General features: G+C 45.6%; 1 protein-coding gene across 1 annotated transcript in view; it reads left to right on the top strand.

Moving 5' to 3' along the window:
- The window catches only part of LOC136675895 (nuclear factor of activated T-cells, cytoplasmic 1-like), a 107,024-nt gene that overhangs the window by 40,726 nt on the left and 42,853 nt on the right, over positions 1-23,445 (top strand). Inside the window, exons 7-9 of the mRNA XM_066652695.1 lie at positions 2,907-2,962; positions 6,207-6,339; positions 14,771-15,391. Of these exons, the coding sequence (XP_066508792.1) occupies positions 2,907-2,962; positions 6,207-6,339; positions 14,771-15,391 (810 nt within the window). The remainder of the gene's footprint in view (positions 1-2,906; positions 2,963-6,206; positions 6,340-14,770; positions 15,392-23,445) is intronic.

The raw sequence follows: 23,445 nt of genomic DNA, 5'->3' as shown, positions 1-23,445 counted from the left end.
AAAGAACAGAAACTGAAAAACATGTTTATGACCGTGGGATGTTTGAGGATTCCCCCGCCAGAGGAGGTCTCTCTGAGGTGCAGGAGATTCCCTCACGGCTCACTGACCAGAGCGTGAGCTGCACGCGTCATCCTGAGACAGGCTGCTCGCTTCAGCTCTTATTTACGGAGCTGTTAAAGGACTACATCCTTTATAAAAGCCCTGCTAATGTTTAATAGAAAATTATAAACAGAGACGTTCTAATGCGGAGGGCGATGAGGTCGGAATCCCATTCAAACACAACCGGGCATTTTAGTCTCCTCCAGAATTGACCCAGTTCTACCAGTCATCACTAAATCCATCTGCTACCTACAGTACTGTGCAGAAAATAAAGATATGACATTTGAAATGAAAACACACATTTGTAGGTGGAGCTTGGATGGATCTGTAATTAGCAACTAACCCCCAATGGATTTCAGTCGTTCTGAGCACTGCTAGCGTTTTGAGTAGAACTTCTATTTATGTCGTTATCCTCATCTTTCTTTGTATCTGATGATCATTTTCTCAACAAAAGTTTGTGGCTTATTCTTCCACCTCCCACACACACACACACACAGCTGATAGAACAAACCTGCATGAAATTGCTGCTCTTAACAGTATTTGATGACAATAACAGAGCAGTGGAAAACTGTGCGATGGCCCAGTTTTAAGGTGCGGTTCAGGTTCTGTACTGACGATGATTAACCACATCCTCAGCTTGTCATTTCCAGTGATTCCATGTAGTTAATGCTAATGAATTCACTGCTGCATCCAGGGCAGAACAGTGTCGTTTGTATGCTGAAGATGTGAATAGAATCTTAAGAGTGTCCAGAGATTTATGATACGTTTTTCAGTGGTTGCTGTTGACGGAGGATTAGCCTGTCGTTCAGTGTGTGGCTAGAGGCATTAAGCTCGCCTGAAAAACAGACATGCAACTGTTTAATTGGTACCAGAGCTCAGTGATATCCAGTGTTTATTTGTGCACATATTTATAAAGCAAACGATAACTCAGAACAAATACCACATTTCATAGTTGTCTCATAAGACATTGCTTCTCAGAGCAAGTGTCTACGTCTTTTTATATACCGTAATATTACCTTATTTCTCGTTTGTGACCATTTTCTCCCCCTGTCTACACAGCTCTTTTCAGAATGGCCGTTCTCAGTACCTGTCCCTTTAAACGATAATGAGCCGCTCACTGTTCACCCCTGACCCGAGTACACAGGAGTGAGGAGTGAGGTCTGTTTTGCTGCATTTAACCTCATCTGTGGGCTCTCACATAAACACAGGTCCAGCACTGCACTGTATGTAATAAGCAGCACAAATTCAGAACCACTCGATTGGGTGGTCTTGTTTCACAGTGTGTGGGTTGGTGGGCTCCAGAACCCAACATTAAAATGCAAATTTACTTCCCTTTTTTTGTTTTTTGGTAATATTTCCCATTTAGTATGTTTTATTTCTCTGAAATAACCCTCATTTCCTTTTCCTTATCCAAGTAGACGCAGATGTTTATGTATCAACGTCTTTCTGTAGACTAATGTATTCAGTCAGGGTCACGGCACCACAAAACCCCTTCTAGCGTCTCTGCGATGTCTGCACTACAGCACCGATCAGCGGTGTGGTTAAGAGTGCAGTGCTTCAAGGCCGATCCGAAAACCAGACTTTTAAGTAGGTGTGCGTTCATTGTGGTGTGGCATTGCAGACGGATTGAGAGAGTGCATTAGAACACATTATGTCATTGACTGGCTGCCTAGTGGACACTGGATGAAGCAATCGCGTCTACATCTTAAAATAGCCCTGGAAAAAATAGAACCAGGGAGATTAAAATAACAAAAGTGGGTTTACAGAGCAGAGCAGCGTCAGAGTCACTCCTAATTGGGATGGCAACTTTTGCAAAGGCATGATTAAATCAGGGAGCCGTCCTTGAATTCAGCAGGGTTTGGAATTTACATTAAATTTGCATTATTTATCGAGAGTCTGCACCAGGTTTTTCCGTTTGTTTCAGTGTCAGGAAATGACAACTTGACATTCTGGTCCTTAAAACTACTTTTCATCAAGTGTAAAATATAAGAAAATATCTGGACCCCACAACGGTGGCGCAGCAGGTAGTGTCTCAGTCACACAGCTCCAGGGGCCTGGAGGTTGTGCGTTTGATTCCCACTCCGGGTGAGGAGTGTGGTGTGTTCTCCCTGTGTCTGCGTGGGTTTCCTCCGGGTGACTGTCTGTGAGGAGTGTGGTGTGTTCTCCCTGTGTCTGCGTGGGTTTCCTCTGGGTGACTGTCTGTGAGGAGTGCGGTGTGTTCTCCCTGTGTCTGTGTGGGTTTCCTCCGGGTGACTGTCTGTGAGGAGTGCGGTGTGTTCTCCCTGTGTCTGCGTGGGTTTCCTCCGGGTGACTGTCTGTGAGGAGTGTGGTGTGTTCTCCCTGTGTCTGCGTGGGTTTCCTCTGGGTGACTGTCTGTGAGGAGTTGGTGTGTTCTCCCTGTGTCGGAATGGGTTTCCTCTGGGTGACTGTCTGTGAGGAGTGTGGTGTGTTCTCCCTGTGTCTGCGTGGGTTTCCTCCCACAGTCCAAAAACACACGTTGGTAGGTGCATTGGCGACTCAAAAGTGTCTGTGTGTGTGTGTGTCTGTGTTGCCCTGTGAAGGACTTGCGCCCCCTCCAGGGTGTATTCATATTAAATGACAGCATGATTTCTGTTAGCGCCCCCTCCAGGGTGTGTTCCCGCCTTGCGCCCAATGATTCCAGGTAGGCTCTGGACCCACCGTGACCCTGAACTGGATAAGGGTTACAGATAATGAATGATTTCTGTTATCGTGGGGACACATTAATAACAACCGAAATAGCAGATGATTATTGGGTTTATTTAATTTGTTATGTGTGTGTTTTATAGATGGCCACCACGTGTGGGAAACAGAAGCCAAAGTGGACAAGGACTCTCTCAAGTCTGTAAGTACATTACGATTAGAGAAATCCATAAAAAATAATGTAAACGTTGGGCTGTTTCCAGAATCTGTAGATATTTTTATAATGATTCACTTCACATCTTCATTCGATTACAGTCTAACACCCAGATTTCTACTTAGAGACGGTTATCTTTGAACATTTTTATTTATTTTTTTTTGCTTCATTATTAGTTGGTTATACGTCGAGTTTTTTTGATGATGCAAGGTTTAGTCAAACACCCTCATATCTTCTCGAATACTCCCCACCCCTCTCACTTTCTCCCTCTTTCCACCGCCTCCCCCCCCCCCCTCTCTCTCTCTTCCCCCTCTCTCTCTCTGATGTAACTTTTGCTCGCTCATTACTCTAAGTCAAAAAGCAGTGCTGATTAGCTTGTGCAACACTAAGTGATCTTTTCACAAATCTCCAGCAGTCTCTAGTCTCACCTGAGACACACATTAATGCTGATTGTATCCCCTTTTCCATTAGATAGCACACACACACATTTTGTCATCACTCTCATTTACTGTAGCAAAAACCAAAGCAGTTCTCATTCACAGAGGGATATACACAGATACTCCACAAATAACTGTTGTGCTGTGCAAAGGTCAGAGACCAACCAAACAGTCCTCAAGTACAAGGTATTCATTTCCAGCTTCAGAAATATATTAAAAGAACAATAAAATACAACAAAACTATATATTTTTCCTTATTCAGATTCAGTTGTCTTTTTTACACCTTTGTTTTTTTGAGACACTTGCTTTCAGTTTTCCAAAAAGAGCTCGACGGGCCAGTTTTCCCACTCCTGCAACGCTCAAGTCTTAGACGTTGATTGATTTATCTTCTTCTCACAGTCGTGGTGACCCCAGTCTCGTTCAGTGATGTTGAGGTCTGAGCCTCTGTTAGGGCCAGCCCTTCGTTCTGAGAACACCAGCAGCTTCTTTGTTTTGATTTGCAAACATTCTTCTTTTGTGTCTATTTCCTTTTCTCACTAAGGCCTTCTTGAGAGTTCCACAACATTTCAGACCCATAGGGTTGAGTTCTCAGAATGGAAGGATGGACACAAACACCTGTGGATTTGTTCAGATCTGAAGCAAGAATGGAGCTTGATTTTCTCCCCTCTCTCAAAGATGGAAGCTTTAAACGCTCTTTGTCTCACGCGGACGTTTTGGTGGTCGGCATGTTGGTGGTTGTTAGCAGTCTCAATTTCCTTGTGTTTTTTATTTTAAGTGTTGTTTTTTTTTCCTTTCCCGTATGCAACCTTATATCTAATCTCAGAAGTATCTCCTGAAAAAATAAATAACTTGTACTTACTGTTTTGACTTAAAACTGAATAAATGATGATGATTGCACAGTACTGTACTTAAATCCGTGCTTTAATACTCACCTAGATCTCCTGTGTCTCTCTCTCTGTCTGTCTGTTTCTGTCTGTCTGTCTCTCTGTCTCTCTCTGCCTCTGTTTCTCTCTCTGTCTGTCTCTGCCTCTGTTTCTCTCTCTCTGTCTCTGTCTCTGTCTCTGTCTCTGTCTCTCTCTCTCTCTCTCTCTCTCTCTCTCTCTCTCTCTCTCTCTCTCTCTCTCTCTCTCTCTCTCTCTCTCTCTCTCTCTCTCTCTCTCTCTCTCTCTCTCTCTCTGTGTGTAATACACACATGCACAAACACAAACCTTGCAGGGTCCACAGCTATAGATCCGAAGCTTTGCTCCTGCTGGTGCCAAGAGTAGATTACACACACACAGCTCTCACCTGCTGGGTTTTCATGAGGGAAATAACAAGAAAATAAACCGCTCCACGGCTCTGTCACACTCAGAAGAGATCGGCTTTTTTATGGCTTTTGCATAAGGCTTTATATTGGTCCTCGGGTTCCAGAAAGCTGTTTCTGTTTGGAGTCTTTAATTGAAACAAACCCCTCTGTTTTCAGTTGAGCAGTCGCCTTCTATCCTCTCCTTAAAACGGGATCTGTTTAGAGCTAGAGCGAGAGAGAGAGAGAGAGAACACGTCCCCAGCATGAGAGCAAAAACCCTGGATGTCCATTTTGTCATCTATTTTTATTATATTTACTGACATTATTTGGGCATAAACACTGTCTTAAACACTGAAAATATTATGATGAGTGGGTGAATACTGATGGTCTAAAATGCAGCAGAAATAGTCCTGCTCCATTAACTTCCATTTATAGTTTAAGGTTTTACTACAACAGTCAGTGTGTGTGTTACCTGTCTTGTCTAAACCTGCTGTGATGTTTCCACAAGCCCACTGTCAGTTTTTCATACCGCTTTTGCTCTTGTGGGCTTCTGCATAACCTCAGACAGCAGCGCAACGTGCCTGTGATTAGTTTTTTGTCATTGTTGTTTACGTGTGTGTATGTATGTGTTTGTGTGTGTGGCTTTGCTTTGCTCATTACTGTGATAAGGCCTATTGCATCAGCTCTGTTAAACATGACCCTTTCCCTTTCTGCTAATTGGCCTTTAGGGCTAGTGTTAGGTCTAAACCCACACACTGGAAAATGGCAGTGGGCTTGTGGTTAGGGGAGGGGGAGGGGGGGTGTATAAAGTTAAAGGCTAATAGAACACTGGACCTGATGCAACATGTGGACACACACACACACACACCTGAATGTGCACAGCCAAAGCTTCTGGCCTTGACCTGCAGACAATCCCAGTGTTTGAAACAGTGCACAGTCAGCAGGAAAAGTTTCCTCTCCAAATCCATTCCACTCCATCCTTCTCTGGTGAGCCAGACGCTCGCTGACGTCACCCCCTGCACCCCCGGACTCCCGGCATCTCACCCCAGGACCTGCTCCAGGGGGCTACCACAGTCAGAATTGTCCAAACATGCTGTAGCTCTTTTTAGCTGCCAGACTCTCCTCTGCTGTTCCTCTGTAGAACTACTTCGCTCTATTATTCACACACACACACACACACACACACTCCACAGCCCACCCAGGCTCTGCTTAAGGACCCTACAGAGTTTACACACATTTACAGTAAAGCTGCATTCACTTAAAGAGAGTAACAATGTCTGCAAATACACAAATGAGCCGTAACATTATGACCACCACTTTTCTACACACTGTCCATTCTCTCAGCTCCACTCTCCATCATTCTGTAGTTCTACAATTACAGACTATAGTCCATATATATGTAGTTATTATTATCAGGAAGGCTGTTGTTTACATTGTTTTTGTTATTGTGTCCTCTATCCTTCAAGACTAAAACATTGTGTGTGTGTGTGTGTGTGTGTGTGTGTGGCAGACTTCCCTGGTGGTGGAGATCCCACCCTATCGCAATCAGCGAATAGCCAGCGCTGTGGCGGTCAGTTTCTACGTGTGCAACGGCAAGAGGAAGAGGAGCCAGTACCAGCGCTTCACCTACCTTCCCCCAAACGGTAAATCTGGCATTCTCTCTCTCTCTCTCTCTTTCTGTTTCTCTCTCTCTCTCTCTCTCTCTTTCTCTCTCACACACACACTCTCTCTCTTTTTCTCTCTCTCACACACACTCTCTCTTTTTCTCTCTCACACACTCTCTCTTTCTCACTCACACTCTTTCTCTCTCTCACACTCACACTCTCTGTCTCTCTCTCTCTCTGTGCAGAACAGACAATGTGCACAGCTGTTGATGTAGAATCTGAGGCTGCATATGTCTCTGTCTGAACCAAACCTTGTATCTCCATCCATGTTGATTTTAAATATTTGTGTATGTGTGTTTTATAATGGGCTGAATTTTCATGACAAATGGAGCACTAGAAATGCTCGGCAACTACAAGGAGAAAAAATATTCATGCATTTTAGTAATTACCCAGCATTGTAATCAAATATAACCGTGAAAAATCGGTCAAATCTAAACGTCTCAGGGCTGTTATCTGCACGAAGCTGATATCACTTTCTGGAGGCCCTCAAGCCCGGAGTTTCAGACATGTGTGATGTATGGTAAGCATGCATTACTGCCCTCCACACTGAAAGCCCAGGGCACACGCAGCTTAGCGTAACTGGGCCGTAACCTGGAGTGCAAGGCGAGCACTGTTTATTTTTGTTGCGGTGTTGCATTTTCCTGCAATGAGGTGTAGCAGCTGACTGCTGGAGCCTGCCGGCAGTGTTTATGTAGGGGAGAATTTTTAACGCGCGCGCACACACCCACCTCACGCCTCCTGACAAGCCACAACCTGAAGAAGTGTGACTCTTCCCTCCCAAGGCCCACACACCAGAGCAACAGCCTTTAAAGCAACGCCTCATCCAAGAAATCTAATGTTTCTAATAATAAACGATAGGTCAATGACCATTATGTAAATGAGATGAGCACCCACTTCCAGAATTGCTCAGATGTTGCTGAGATACCGCTCTACAGACAGTATCTCAACCGTTTCTCATCCGAGTATCAGAACCTTCTCAGTGTAATGAGGTAATAATGATCCTATCTGGGTCTGACTTATGTCACATCTTTAAGTCAGGCGCCACTTCATCGACGGAATTGTAGCAGTCTCGGGTCTCCTGAGTCATCACTGAGCGACTTCGTGCCTCCGCTAGTGACCTTCCTGACCCCTGCCTTTTGAAACCCTAAAGCTCTGCCTCTGAAAAATGGAACGGCATTAAACCACCTCCAGGAGAGCAGTGTTTATAGAAGAGATGCTCCATATGAAGTGGTGTGCTCCAGCTATGCACCCAATGAACTTCTTCCTTCACGCTGGTGATCTGGTGCCCAATGACCAGAATCGAAACTCTGAAGGAAGCAGCAGAGACCACATGTCAGTCCACTGCAAAAAGACCTCACCCAGAAATGCTAATGTAGCTAACAGTAAATGAAAACAAACGGCTCGCTACGCGTGGCTTTGTGGGCAGCACGCTGAAATACCCCTATTATAGAGATGCCATGAGAACAGAGTGTGTTGTTTGTGTTATGCAGCTTTTTTAACCCAAACCACACACACACACACACACACACACACACACACACACACACACACTCAGATTTACAGTTGTTTAGCTTACGATACCACAGTTACACTGAGCTATACTTTGTGTAGCAGGCATCGTTTTCTGAAATCCAATATCCTTTATATAAACATTTGCAAGACAAAGAGTTTTCATTGTTGTTGGTGTGTGTCTGTTTATAAATGTGTGTGTGTGTGTGAGACCGAGAGAGAGAGAGAGAAAGAGTAACACAGTGAGGTTGTTGCTGTCATCACGTCCTGTCTCACTCATGTGAATCGTCCTCTCTGCTTCTGCGGACCACTTCAAGCAGAATTGTGGTCGTTGACATTCCTCATAAAGCACATCACACACACACACACACTTACACACACACAAGTACATACACAACAAAGCCACCGGCTGTGAAAACCACCTCTAAATTTAGCTCCACTTTCTTTAAAAAGCGGAAGGACGACACAAACACGTCGCGGTCTGTGGGAGGTTTTGAAAATAACCCTCACTTTCCATTCATTTGACGTGCTCTGATGACCTGCAATCACACGGCAGCGTGTAAACAGGACCGGCTTGTGGTGCTTTATTCACAACCGCCGAACGATTAAAGCCAGGTCGGGCCGGAGTTAAGCAGACGGCAAAACGAGACTCCGTTTCTCAAGCATATTCACACAGGCGACTAGATGCGGTTCCCGTTCTGTAATTATTCATAAGCTCCTTTTTATCAGCACATGTTCATCTCCAGAGAATGTATTGTTTATGTAATGTGAACACTGTTTGTTCCTTATCTGTGTGTACCGGGGCGTAGGATTATGCGTTACTGCTGATTCCATCTAAAGCACTTTCTGTGGTGAGTCAGTACTCTCACAAACGCAATGGCATCTACTCAGCTGTTGTGAGATAAGCTCCATCATTACTGAAACACAACTATATTTTTCCAGTTCGCTGTTAGTCACTGATTGTTACAGCGTTTTATTTGCTGTCGTAACTCAATTTGAAATGTGTGACTGTTTATAAATATACTGAGCTACAGTTCAATAATCGCTTCAGTATGTTGTTGCTGTCAGGCAGACACTTTTAAGGAGAAGCCATCTTGTTGTGTCCTTTTTTATCAGCTCCACTGACCATGCAATACCGGTCCAGCAGTGACACTAAGGGGTTTAGAAACTCCAGCAGTCACTGCTGTGTCTGATCCACTCGTACCAGCACAGCACTCACTAACACACCACCACTACATCAGTGTCTGAGAAGACCTGTGGGGGTCACCCTGTTGAGGAACAGGGTGAAAGGGGACTAGCACTGTATGCAGAGCAACAGGTGAACTACAGTCTGTGATTTTAGAACTAGAAAAGGCACCTAAAGCTCATTCACAGGGGTTTGCATCTGTTCACGTATGAATATGAAATCAGAAACGCGACACTGAGACGTGTTCAAAGCGAGTCTTTTTAACGCTCCTGACGTTAGCGCAGCTTTTCCAACCACGCGTCCAATGACTCTCGTGTGTGTGAAGTCGTGACACGGCATCTTTTTCACTTCTTGACAATGAGAAACATTTTTTCGAACCACATAAAACAACACAGGCTGGAACTGCTGGCACTGAGGGAAGCCCACAGTGAAGTCACTTCTCAGAAACCCTTTCTTTTTACAAGACTCCTTCGCTGTATCGGGTTCTATTAATAACACACAAACGGTGGTACCTCTTCGCCTGAAAGCTCTGGCTGTTGTTAGAGGGGTGGGGAGGGCACGTACCGTGTAAACTGGGGCTGAGTGACCACTCGCTGTGTAATGTTCCAGTGAGTCGAGACTTCAACCTAAAAACGAAACCTGACTAAGCATCGTAAAAGCGTCCACGTGCCCCTCCGCCTCTCTGCGTGTGGTGTTACGCCTAGTTTTCCAGTGACGGCATAATGTCCCGTGCAGGACTAGAGGTGGAGAGTAGTGGTCCAGCTTTAGCAACTGACCGTTTGCCAGTTTCGGGGAAACGTGCTGCTTCTTGGCACAGGGCTTTATAATTGTGGAACTGGACTATCTTTCACAGGGCAGTAGTTGGCCATGGTTTGGGCCAGTGACAGACAGAACCAACTGGTCCATTCTGACCACCAGCTGTGTGCCAGATTGTTCCTACCCAGGGGCTTGTAATTACGGCTGGGCCCTCGTGACGTAATTAAAGAGTCACCTGTGTCACATGGAGACTCCTTCATCCTTTCCTTCTGTCTCAGAAATCAAAACAGACCCGTGTTGTACGTAGAGTGATGGGGACTGTAGATATTTAATGTGTAGACACCCTTTATTTCTTGAGATTAATTGTATCATTTTCACTATTTTCTTTGTCTTTAAAGCTTCTGTTCTTTTTGGAAGAATGGCTTTCCGTTTCTTTAGAGAAATCCACAGGGTTGTTCTTTAGCACCTTCAAAGTTCAGTCTTAAAAAAACAGAGTTTGTTATTTTCACTCCTAGGCGCCCCCTACATTTGCAGAGTGTAATTCACTATAAGAGCACTGTCCTGAAATCAGGGCAGAGGGAAGAGGGAGGGATGGTGTTCAGCCCTCCTCCAAAACATTTACACAGTGCACTTTCTGCTGTGCTGAGCCCAACGTAGTTAGACAGAGGCTCTGTTCTCCCTTTCGGAAAGTTGCCGGTTCAATCCCCAACCCTGTGGGAACATCCACCGCTGCTGAAGTGCCCTTGAGCAAGGCACTGAACTCACAACTGCTCCCAGGGCGCCAGGGATGGCTGACCCCAACTCTGGGCGTGTGTTCACAGCCCCTAGTGCACTTAGTGTGTGTGTGTGTTGTTCACTGCCATAGATGTGCTTACTGCGGAAGACACATCTCGTTGTACATTGTACAATGACAAATATTTGCACGTTATTATCGCGTTATTATACTTTATCAATAACCCAATCCGAATAGTTTCTTAAAGGTGTCCACACACTTTTGGACACACTGCCTACAGTATGTGTTCTGTCTTTGTTCTGCGCAGTTCTGTCAAAGTCCCCAGTGCCTTGAAACAAATAGTATTAGACGATTGGCCAGTTGTTGCCATCACAACACACGACTAAAGATGATTGGTCCGTGAGTTTTTGTTGCTGGGTTAATTTGCAAAAATTGAACAGAGGGCGAATAAAATAATTTTGCATCGGAATAAAACACACAAATAAGCCTCGATAATTGAGTACAAGCCCTTATAAGTTGGTTGCGCTCACATCAAAAATGACACCCCCCGGTGGAGAATTTACAGCCTGCTAAGTGTGAGTGAGGGAGCTACAAACAAGTTCCATGATGTGTTTATTAAAACAATGCACAAAGAGAAAAGGCGAGTACCAAACCCAGCAGTGAAAAGTGTCTGCAGGCCGCAAGCAGCTGGGGGTTGGGAGGAAATGAGAGGCAGCTGGGGATGAGGCTAACAGGCTGAATCTTCACGCCACGCTGCAGACTCCCAGTGCTCGGAGCGAGGATGGAAGGCTTCACGGAGCCTGGCTCAGGGCCCTGAGCCTGGAGCCTGGAGCCTGGAGGAGAAATACGAGAGGGTGTCAGTAGAATGAGACAATAACAGAGCCGCAGCTCCACTGAGCTTTTGTTGATGTGTAAATTTAGAGATTAAACGTGAAGCCGAGGCCGAGTTTGCCGCTGGGATGGAGGGATTACAACTGAATCGGCGAAGGCAGACTGCACATCAGAGTTAGTCTTTTAAGGTGCTGATTAAGTCTAGTTCTTATTGTCAAAGTATCATTATTATGGGGAGTGAACATGAGTGAATACACCTAGTTCCTTTCTGGTTTCTTAGTATCCGACACTGTACGGTGTGTACCCCATTGCAGACTGAACACGGTGTATTGCACACTCTTGAGTCGTCCAGTCCTTAACCAGACGCACATTGCCTAAATCACCTTGGAAATGTGATGTGTCCAAGAGCCTCAATTCCAGACACACCAAACAACATCCAGGCCATGGCTGGTAGGAGTAATCCCCAGGCTCCAGTCTCGAGCTCCAGAAGGAAGAGCTCTGGGACGGTGGCTGGTCCAGAGAGCTGCTCACTAGCACCTGCAGGTCGCAGAGGGACGGCCCGAGCACTCCCACGCCACTTAGAGCAGACTGCAATGACGTAAATCTGCCGAGCACTGGGGACACGGACGCCGCGCACACACGCCGAGGGTGTGAAAGATCTATTTTGTTAAAGAACTAATGACACAGCGGCAGAACAACATAAATCACGCGAGTCGTGGAGTAACAGTGATTTGTGGTTCTCAGACATTGCTCGGAGATTCGTAAATCTGTTTTGTCTGTTTGTTAATCCCAGCTGGAGAATTCGTTTTTCACAATGCTGCTCACAACACTGGCTGGATATGAGCACACTGCAGCACAGGAGGAGAAGTGGGAGACACAATAAGAAGAAACGGAGCGTCTTTTATTTTTTTATATTGCTTCCACGTTTGTGTTGTAGTGTGGCTCTGCACAGCTCTAACCCACACAGACACAGAGAGAATACACCACACTCCTCACAGACAGTCACCCGGAGGAAACCCACACAGACACAGAGAGAATACACCACACTCCTCACAGACAGTCACCCGGAGGAAACCCACACAGACACAGAGAGAATACACCACACTCCTCACAGACAGTCACCCGGAGGAAACCCACACAGACACAGAGAGAATACACCACACTCCTCATAGACAGTCACCCGGAGGAAACCCACGCAGACACAGGGAGAACACACCACACTCCTCACAGACAGTCACCCGGAGGAAACCCACGCAGACACAGGGAGAACACACCACACTCCTCACAGACAGTCACCCGGACGAAACCCACGCAGACACAGGGAGAACACACCACACTCCTCACAGACAGTCACCCGGACGAAACCCACGCAGACACAGGGAGAACACACCACACTCCTCACAGACAGTCACCCGGACGAAACCCACACAGACACAGGGAGAACACACCACAGTCCTCACAGACAGTCACCCGGAGGAAACCCACGCAGACACAGAGAGAACACACCACAGTATTTGGTCTGTTCTTAGGGATAAGACTGTATCCAAAAGTACATGTGAGGTTTGGTTTAGATGATGTAAAGATGGTGATTTCTATGTGAATGATTATGAACGTGGATTATTAATACTTATCTTTAGGGGTTTGTTTTAATTGAATAAAATGAGAATTGTACATTTTGAATTATATTGAATTTAAATCATAATTGTAGCCTTAATATAATGGAAATAGTTTTCAAATAAAGTTGGCATTAATTATAATGTAACCAAAAAATATCTGGATATTTACATGTCACTGTAGATCAAAGAAAATTACTGACAGCGCTCAAAATCACTTCTGATCTGAAACCCTTTCATGGTGTGGAGAGTAATTGGCAAGTGAACCAATGCAGTTACAATAACAGGAATCATTGCCTCTATCTGTGTACGCCGAGGACAAATGTGGAGTTATCAGGACACACTCCGGGTGGTCAGTGGACTTCTCTCTGTTGTCTTTCTCCAAGGTTCCTGCACTCACAGCCTGGGTGGACTCACGCACCCAGCTCTAAGTACCTAATCAAAATCAAATCATTTTGCCTCCTTTCTTTTTTTTTCATCCTTTAGAGCAACAATTGCTTCTCCAGTGTGGAGCCCCTGGGGTCTCAGGCTCCTGCAGCAGCTCTCTCTTTCAAAATGCTCTTTTATAGCGTATTAGAGCCAGAGCCCCCGCCAAAGAAAATAGGCCTTTTCATTATTAGAGCCAGCTGTGGAGCTCTCCTCTGATGACTCATCCCTTTTTCTTTCCTACTTTTTCTTTCTCTATTTTTCTGCCTTTTTTTTTTTTTTTATTTAAAAAACCTTCGCTGGGATCACTGCTAAGACACACACACACACACACACTGGTTCTTGAGTGCTGATTGGATTGAGTCAGTTCAGGAGGGTATCCCGGCTTCTGTGTCTCACTTATATTCCTGTAACCCCCTCACACTCGCCAGCTTTCACCCTCCACTGACAAAAAGGGGCTTAATAGATGCTTGGTTTGTATTAATATTAGCCCAATAATACAATACAGAAATACGGTTTAAACATTTCTAGAGTCTCTCTCTCTCTCTCTCTCTTATCAAGAGATAACTTGCCCTCTACAGTTAGCCCAAATACCAGTGAATGCTAGCTTCAAATGTGGCACATCTGCAGCACCCTTACGACCCACATGTGGCCTTGACTGTCAGTATTGTCTCTGAGGTGAACCTGTGGCTGAGTCGAGTCAAGTGGACTCACCCTAATAGACCAGATACCTGGTGGCCAAACGTGGGCCATAAGAGGACTGCGGATGTGCCACATTTAGGTCAAAAATTCATTGGGTTCTTGGTTAATCCTTAAAACAACACTAGGTAACATTTGGGATTTTTGCTAGACTGGATTTGCAAGTTAAACTTTAGTCAGTCCCCTGTTTACCTGCTCTACTGCGTCCAACACCTACCGTGCCCCCTGGCTATGGGCCGTTCTGGTCAGATCTGCTGCGTACACCTTATAGTTGGGTCGGATTGAGGTCGGATTACGTTCTCACCAGAAAACGAATCACTTGACATGACCGATGCCGCCACCTCTCGGGGGTCTTGGTATGGTTGTTTTGCTCCGATTTACTTTTTTTTACATGTGCCCAAATGAACAGCACAGAGGGTGAAAATGAACCAGAGTTCAATTCAACTGGACTAAAAGTGCATGTGTGAAAACTCCCATGTTATAGCTCAGAGTAGGAAAAAAACAGAGAATCTGTTTTTTAAGCTCTAGCATTAAAGTAAAAATACTACTTAGTGTTGCTTTACCTGCACTGTACAGTCTTTCTTAGTTCTAAAATATCCTAGAAGATGTCACTAAAATTGATTTCTCACCTGGAACTCTCTGGTCTTCGTCCCACAGTTCCCATGATAAAGACCGAGCCGAGCGACGACTATGAGTCTCAGGGCGCTCCAATAATGCCCCGTCACTCGAAGCCCTTCTACAGCCCTCAGAGACTGCCTCCCATGATGCCTTTGGGCGACGCTGACCCCTGCCTGGTGGGGAGCTTCCCCAGCTGCCCTCCTCACCCCACCGTCATGCCTTGCTCCTCCCCCGGCTCCAGCCCAAAGCTCCATGACCTATCCCCCGTCCCCTTCCCCAAGTGCCTCAGCAGCAGCCCCACTCAGTCCACCATGGCTGGAGGCGTGGCTTCCTTGCAAGACCCATCCGCACATCCAGGCCTGGTCCTGCCCAGCTCCCCTGACCATGCCTCAATCAACATACCCCACCCACAGGGTAGTCCACACCTCAGCAGCCCTTCTTACCACCCTCTGTACCCAAGCAGCAGCCCCTCCTCTTCTCCCACGTCTGTCCCCTCCACACCGGGGGCTACAGCAGAAAGCCCTTACCTGCCCCCCTTCGGCTCGGCCCACCCAAGAGGAAGCCCCTCAAGTCTGCTGGCGGAGGATAGCAGCTCCCCTGCACTGCCCGTGACCATCAAGCAAGAACCGCAGGAGCTGGACCAGATGTACCTGGATGATGGTAGGTCCCTACAACACCACTGGCCTAAAGCTGGGGCTTAAAGCAGCATGGTGCGGTGGAACTTCCACTAGCCCAGAATCGACATGAAACCGTAAACCATGGTACAATTAGGAGCAGTCTCAACTTATTACAATTAAAATTAAAAACTCACTTTGGTGCAGCTCTCCATTCCACCTTAAGTTATACTGTAATTTAAAAAAACTAAAAGAAACCACCTTAAACTGCAAAGTTCTTAGCTTCTTTCTACCTTAAACAGAGCTCAGTAACATTCTGCTACCAACATTAAAATTTATTTCCACCTTAAAATGGTGTACAGTTGTACACCATTAAAAGTTACATTCTAACACATTTTTATTTGTGTCCTGGAAGATATTTGAAATAGAAACGTCTCTTAAAAAAAAAAAAAAAAAAAAAAAGCAGCCCCTCTTTTATCCACAGCAAATGTTTTCATAAAAACGAAGTGAGGTTTATAAATCAATCTTAATATCTTAAAAAAACTTAATCTCACCTGATGACTTCTACAGCTTTAAAAGACAGCTGTTTATTGTAAATATTGGTCTATTTTAATTAAATTTGATGTTGTTAAATTTGCAAAAAATGGGCTGAACCTCTTTTCAGTTTGTGTAGAAATGTGTAACTTTTCAGCACATTTTAAAATGATAATAATGATAACCATGATCATTCTGACCACTGTTACCATGACACTACATTTTTCTACTTCTACGGCATTCACACTTCAGTGGACACTCACACACAGATGTGGCACACCAACCAGATGTTTGGATTGTTTGGTGTTACTAGAGGATGCTGGGTTTGTGCTTTCATGACTAGGTTTTTAGATGCACAGTGACATTGTAATAGTGTGTAATTGCCATTAAAGCATTCCCTAACTGTACATACCAGACGTGTTATTAAACCGCTGAATTATGTAAGATACATATACACATGGTGTGGTTGGATGTTGCACGTATGTTGCAGATTTATTTCACTGTCTGGTGTGACTTGGGGTTAGTAGTTATAAATGCACAGGGCCAATGATCCGCTTTCATCCAACGTTAATAACACCGTGTGCTTTACGGTTATACACAGCTAATCCCAGGCCAGTCCAGCTCAGCAAACCTCAACACAAGCAGGTGCCGTGCCAAACCTGTCTGAGATTTTTGGAGAGAGTAGGGTGTTCTTTCTCCTCAGCGCTGGCTTATCGTCTTTTCAGTCTCTGCGTACGCTAATCCCAACTGTCAGAACGTTCCCATTCATTATAACTTTTTCGCATTACACGATCCCCCCAGAAAAGCCGCAACATTTTTCCCACCATGAGCCAAGATGTTCCGAAGTGGCATACGCTCCGTGTTGTGCTTTTAAGCGAGCCCTCCCCATCAGCCGTCTACTGAAATCCCCAAATATCCTTCTAGCATGGGGAGCTTGTACCAGTGATGAAACTGCGGTGAAACCAGTCATTAGAGGCTGCTGGGCCGGAGCGCACTGGGCTTTGCAACAAATAACGCTGGCACTTTGTGTTAGGTGTTTGTTGTTTACTGTGGTATTAAACATAGCTGAATAGAGATATAGTGCTTGTATTCATTTTCATGGTGGTGTCTATAGTTTTCAGGGAGATAATTACAACATCACTGGAAATAATGAGTACTAATTATCAATGCTATTATCAGGCAATAACGATAAGCAATAATACAGTAGGTCATTATTATCAGCTGATATTATCAGCTAACCGATATATCGGTCCCGGCCTAATAATAATAATGAGTTTTATTGTGAATAGTTTTTATTTAAAATAACTATTTTATTCATAGATTTTTACTGCACACACACACACACACACACATACACACTGGTAAAAGGTGGGGCTCAAATATATAACTTAAAAATTATGTGTTTGTGTGTGTGTGTGGATATAAACTATTTATCGTGATATGATATTTTTGCCGTATTTTCCAGTTATATATTTGAGCCCCACCTTTTACCGGTGTGTGTGTGTATATATGTGTGTGTGTGTGTCGATGCAGGAATTATGAATCCACTTGTTATGCGCCGGTGGTAAATTAGTAAATTTGCACCGTGGGATTTGAAACAATCTGTCCAAACACAGCAGACGTGCAGGGGGTCAGAGGTCAGGTAGGGAGCGGCCGAGTGAAAACAGTGGCACACGCACGGCGGTCAAGCCTGTTGACCGAAGCCCTAATGAAGGAAGCAAAACAATAGGTAGGGGTTTCCTGAGGTGAGAGCCGCTCTGTCTTTTTTTTTTTTTTTTCCAGAATTGGATTTGAGGAGCATGACGAGTGGGGGGTGGGGGCACGCTTTTGTTTTCATTCAGTCTCCCTGCAGAGGCTCCTGCACTGAGCTGGCGTCATCAGGGGAGTCTGGGGGGTCACCGGCGGTCTCCTCTGGCTGTGTAACCGGCGGCACCCATGGGGCCGTTGGGTGTTTAGCCCTGAGCCCTCCCGCTGTTCCTGTAATAATTGCCTGCGGTCCTCACCTCTCTGGTCACCTGTGGCTAGAGGCTCCCTGGGCATTACATGCGTAATACAATAATACAGTTCAGTGCTCCTCTGTCCATTTCTGTGCATAATTACGGTGGATTTAACATTCTGAGAGGGAAAAAGTAGAAAAGTAATCTGTGCAAAATATATTTGTCAGTTATTTTGTTAGTATTTTGTAATAAAATCAGCAAACAAACAAAAACCATTGACTAAAATTAGTAGAAAAATACCGCACTGTCCTGTAGAGCATGTGTTGACTTATTTAAGCTAAAAATGGGATTGCGGGGCATGGCACATACAACAGATATCAATTTGCAAACAAAAGCCACAGCTACAGGCCTTCTTTAGAAAACGTGTTAACATTTTTCACTCAGAAGATCAACAAAAGCATGTCATCTGATCAGAGCTGTTCAAACGTTTGCTCGCAGCTGTAACACCAGCAGAACCTGGCCCAGAAGGCTCAGGGCCCTTTGTGTGGTGACTAAGGAGGTGATAGATCCACTGAATAAGGCCAGGAATTAAATGCTTAGAAGGCAGGGCAGGGCAACAGAAGGTCAGCATCACTTACCCTGCAGCTCTGCTTCACGCTCACCATAAAGAGTCTTCTTTTACTGCAGTGAAAGGAGAGGTTAGAGGTGGCTGTTGTGCTCTTGAGAGGATATTGTATTATTGTGTGTGTGTGTGTGTGTGTGTGTGTGTGTGCGCCTGTGTGGGTGGGGGGTATTTAAGGGCTGTGCAGAAATTGAGTTAGAATGTAGCTTTCACTAAATCTGTCATCTCAGAGTCCTCAGCTCATAAATAAACAACACACAGAGAGAGCCGGGGTCATCTATTTGTCATCGCCGTCTGCTAATAGCTTCGAACGAAGTTACAAATGACATTTTGAAAGTCGTGTCAATTCACACCGGCTCTGCTAGAGTTTAAACTCTGTCCCGGGAGCAGGGAGCAGAAGAGAGGGAATAAACCCTCAGATACGGAGCATAACTTCATCAGGCATAAAGCGCATAACATCAGACGGCATGTTTACTCCCGCATCGTGAACTGCAGCAGTCTTAGCTGGACAGAGGCGAAACCCGAGCCCCGTTTGATGTCTGAAAGCTTGTTAGCGGATCCATTTACCTGGTACCAAAGCGCTACGTGAAACTATTTCAAATTTCCAAAAAAGAAACAAGCTTAACCTTGTTTCCGCATTCTCCCCGCGTACCTCTCCAGTCACTTTAGCCCTCGCTCTCGTTACCTTTCATACCTCCATATTCAGTGGCCAAATGCATTCAGCCTGTGATTACAGCTGCATTAAGCTGCAGGAATGCGTATTGATTGGCTGTGGGCCCCTCCAGAGCGCGTCTCGTAACGATAAATAAATAAATAAACATAAAATAAAAAACTGAAACCGGCTGCCATCTCACGCTCTAATGCCTGAATAAGCGTCTGTGGTCGGCTGCTGGAGTCCCGGTAAGTGTGCGGTGGTAACTGCATCCTCCAAAGGCATCTGCCTGCCCCCTCCACCAAGCTCTGCACTCTTTCACACAAGCCGAGAAAAAAAAATAAACAAGGCTGATGCAAAAGGGAGTGCCCCTGCTGCCCCCGGCCCCCCTCCAGGCTATAAATTGTATCTTGGCAAGTGAAAGCATTTTAAATGTAAGCAATACAGCTAATATTTCTCATTAGGAGATTGTTATAAGAATGTTATAAGATTATTCAACCCACTCATAGATATCTGGAGTCTTTTCGTATTGTTTTATGGAGTAAGATTATCTTCCAGCGCTGGCCGATAATTGACCCTTCCCTTTTGACAAATGTGTGTGAGATCCCTGTCCACTGTTGTGAAAGCAGCAAAGGACACGCTCCACTCTTACCTCTGCTGCGGAGGGGAGGCCCCTGGCGTCATCGTGTGGGCAAGAGGGGCCCCCAGGCTGCTGTGGGCGTCTGCTGCCGGACACTCGAGAGGCCAGCTCTGCACTCATGGGCCTCCCACCCACCACAGCTAGCGGAAAACCTCTCTCCAAGAGGGAGCCACCCGAGAAATTAGTCAACTTCAACTTCACCGGCTGGCTACTGCTCCAGCAGGGGCTCGCAGATGACGTGTGTGTGTGGCGGCGGGCTGGTGGTTACTGTATATGTGAGCCCATCCAAGTACCTCCACCACTCAACACTGTCTGTAGACCTCCAGTTGTTTGCTAACTACTTGAAAGGACGTGTGATAGAGGAAAGCACACGCTATCATCACCGCTCTCCGCTTTCACAAGCAGCCGCCTGTGTAATCCACTTCTCTGCGAGTGCCGCTCTAACTATGGTCGTCTCGTTCTTGAAAGGATCCAAGTAAACAGATCCTTATCCAGTCACGCGCTGACGAGCGGGAGCGCCAAGGCCAAGAATCAAAATTGCATCGCTGCCCTTAAATCAAATGCATGCCTCAGCCATTTGAAAAAAGAAAAAAACTAAATCAAAAAACTAGTTTCTTTATTTTTTAATGTTTTTTTTTAGCAGGGCATCGCTCCCTGTCATTGTTCCTGTGTCTAGCGCTTGCGTAATGCAGCCTGCGGTCTCTAACTGGGCAGCATCCAATAACAGCCTTTGTTGGGTCATTCCCTCTTGTATTTCACAGCAATTTACCATGCATATGGCATGCAGAGCACCCAAAAATTGCATGCACATGGCATCAGGGGGGAACAATAGCGAGCGTCTGAAAAACAGGAGTGCGGAATCTGCGTCAGTCTCGTTTTCCTCACTAATTAAGCAATAAAAGGCAGGCTGGACGGCGAGGTGCTGGTCACAGTTGCTGAGCTGAGACGGCGAGGGTGACATCATGCTCCCTCATGTTTGTGTGTGTGTTTTTGTGTGTGTCTGTGTTTCAACGAGCATGAGCTAAGTCACTGGCTGTTGCCCTTAGTTTCACTGTTGGCTCTGAGCTTCCAGCTAACATACCATTTCAGATCTTGTCTCCAAGTGGGTAGTTTTTCTGCTGTGGTGTCACACAAGTTCTATGGCCAGGATCTGTGGTCAGGGCTATAAAGGTTTACCGTGTAGACATTGTATCTACATCTGATGAACATGCAGCCAAAATGGCTCCTAATTTTTTAGAGATTTTACATTTTTATCCACCAGGGAGAAGAGATTTTCAAAAAAGGATGTCTATTGGAGTCAGCTCTGTCTGTATTTGGGTTTACCTCGTATTTTGTGTTGCTGGTAGCTTGTTTTGTCTATGTTTCCAGTCCAAACAGGGCCATGCCTTAAGATATTTTTTTGAAATCTCCAGCCATGCTTTTCAATATACAACTCCGTGTTCTCTAAACAATTTACTCCCACTGTTTGTTATGGAAACTGTCAGCATACACCTTCTCAAAAGCCTCCTCCATCCAGATGAATACCTTCTCCCTCTTGATTCTGAATTTTTGAAATCTACGACTCTAGGGAACACCATCAGATTATATGTCTTTATATCGGTTTATCGGTAAATTCCAATAAAATCAGGCTAAACTCTGGGGCTGGACGTGCAGGACGTTGAGGAGTTTTTGTTGACTTATTTAAGGACTTGTGAAAAATCTATTTGATCTTGAGGTTTATTAAATATAAAAGCACATTAAACAAGTTGGGATACGGTGCTGTGCGATTTCAGCGACTGCGTTGTGAGTTACCACAAGATTCTTGTGTTTCCCCATGGTTCTCTTCACTTTTTCATTTTCCCACTGTGAGTGTATATGTATTTCTAAGTGTGGGGGCACTGCACTGTCCCTGAAATGCACTTTTGAAGTCACTAATCAAAGTGGCAGATTCTCTCCGGCTGTGCTCCCGAATACAGAAGGCCTCTGTTTCTCCAGAGCCTTGTAGAGTAGCCCAAGCCCTGACCGAACTCCAGGACTCAGGCAGAGCCACGGTCTCATTTTCTTTATGGTTGCTTTATGGTTAAATCTTCGAACTGGACCAACACCAGCATTTCCCCAGCCTTGACTAACACCTCCCTGCCTCTGACAACTCAGTCTTTTCCTCAGATGGACTCTCTCCTCCACTTTATTTTTTTCTAACGGAGCAAGGGTCTTAGATTTCAGAGGATCCCCCTGAACTCCTCCAGCCCAGTGACGCCCCCCTACCTCCCTCCCTCCCTTCCTCTCCGGCTACTCGCGGCTTTTCTCATGGAAAATTTTACGCATGCTGGCAGGAGGCCCGGGGCAGCAGGACTCCGCTCAAACCTCTAATGATGATTGAGAGTGCGTCCGCTCCACGCGAAAACATGCTGAGTCGCTAACATCGGCGTGCGCCTCAAGCCTGCCGCTGTAGGGGGAGGTCAAGCTATGGGGGAGAGTGCTGGGGGGGCCCTGCATTAAACGGTCGGGGTCACTGACGTTTAGGGAATACGAGGGGCTGCTCCCGTGCAGAGAGCTGGATGCTGGAGCGTCTGGACGGCCCTGCGGTTGCAGTCTTGGCTTTTACCGCGTTCAACTTTGACCCCTGTGGCTAGCCGTGAGAGGGTGGGGCCAATCGAACTGGAAGCAAGGGCCTGCATATTGGTTAAGTGCAGAGTCCGAAGCAGGCTGTAGTCTGTCTTTATTGACAGGTAGAAGTGAAGAGGGATGGTTTTGTCCATAATTTATGACCAGAGAGAACATGAAGTTCTTTGTTGCTGTTATTGCGGCACTTTCATATTAAGAATCCCGTTTTCCTGGCACTCTCCGGAGTGACTGCGGACAAATAAACGCTGGCTTTTGGGAAGTTTTGTAATTGTTGGAAAAAATAGCTTAAGGCGAACACAGGGGCCACAGAGGGCTTAGGGGTTGGTTAGATGATCCGAAAGTGACCAGACGGTCAGGACTAAGAGCTGCTCGTATGACCGCTGCCGTCACTGGAAACACATAAACTAATAGCGCTCAGATTCAAAGGTCCTACTCTGCTTTTGATATTATCAAATATGGATGATACGTTCAAGAAAACATAGTCCAGCACTTATGACCTGATTTTCATTTCCTGTTGTGCGAGTGTCGAGTCCGAGACGAGGGAGAAAATGAAAAGAAGTCTCCTCAGCTGCTTTTTAAAACCTAGGAATGGTAAGAAGCTCTGGTCAATCTGGAAACGGCTGTAATTACTCGCAGACGTCACTTTTTTTGGACGGCTAACTGGAAGATTGCAGGTCAGTGCAACGGTGGTCTCGGTTCCACTCCGCAGGTCCAACAATAAGCAGAAGCCCGTCACGAAGTGGAACCGACCTTGATTTATCTACAAATTTTGGACGTACAAAACAACCCAGCGGCGAATATTAATTAGATATCGTAATGACTGGGATGTTGCATCACGTTAAGTGCGCTTCTTGCTCAAACATCAAACAGGAGGAGGGATGGGTTTCATGATGTAGTTAACAAAGCCGTAATGGCATTGTGTCATTTTAATTGGACCCAGGCTGTTTTCCTGGGGGAGATGTAATACCGCCGAACCCTCTCGTGTGAGGCTCCTTCCTTTCCTTGGCCGTTTCATTCAGAGTCGTCCAATTTCAGCCGCTCCGTCATTATATCCGCAGTCAGTGCAATGGAATCCGTCTGGTGCATAACTGCGTCGCTGTCTAAACAAATT

Source organism: Hoplias malabaricus, chromosome X1 (genome assembly GCF_029633855.1).
Source record: "Hoplias malabaricus isolate fHopMal1 chromosome X1, fHopMal1.hap1, whole genome shotgun sequence".
In the NCBI taxonomy this organism is placed as follows: Eukaryota; Metazoa; Chordata; class Actinopteri; order Characiformes; family Erythrinidae; genus Hoplias; species Hoplias malabaricus.
This window is presented reverse-complemented; position numbering and strand designations above follow the sequence as displayed.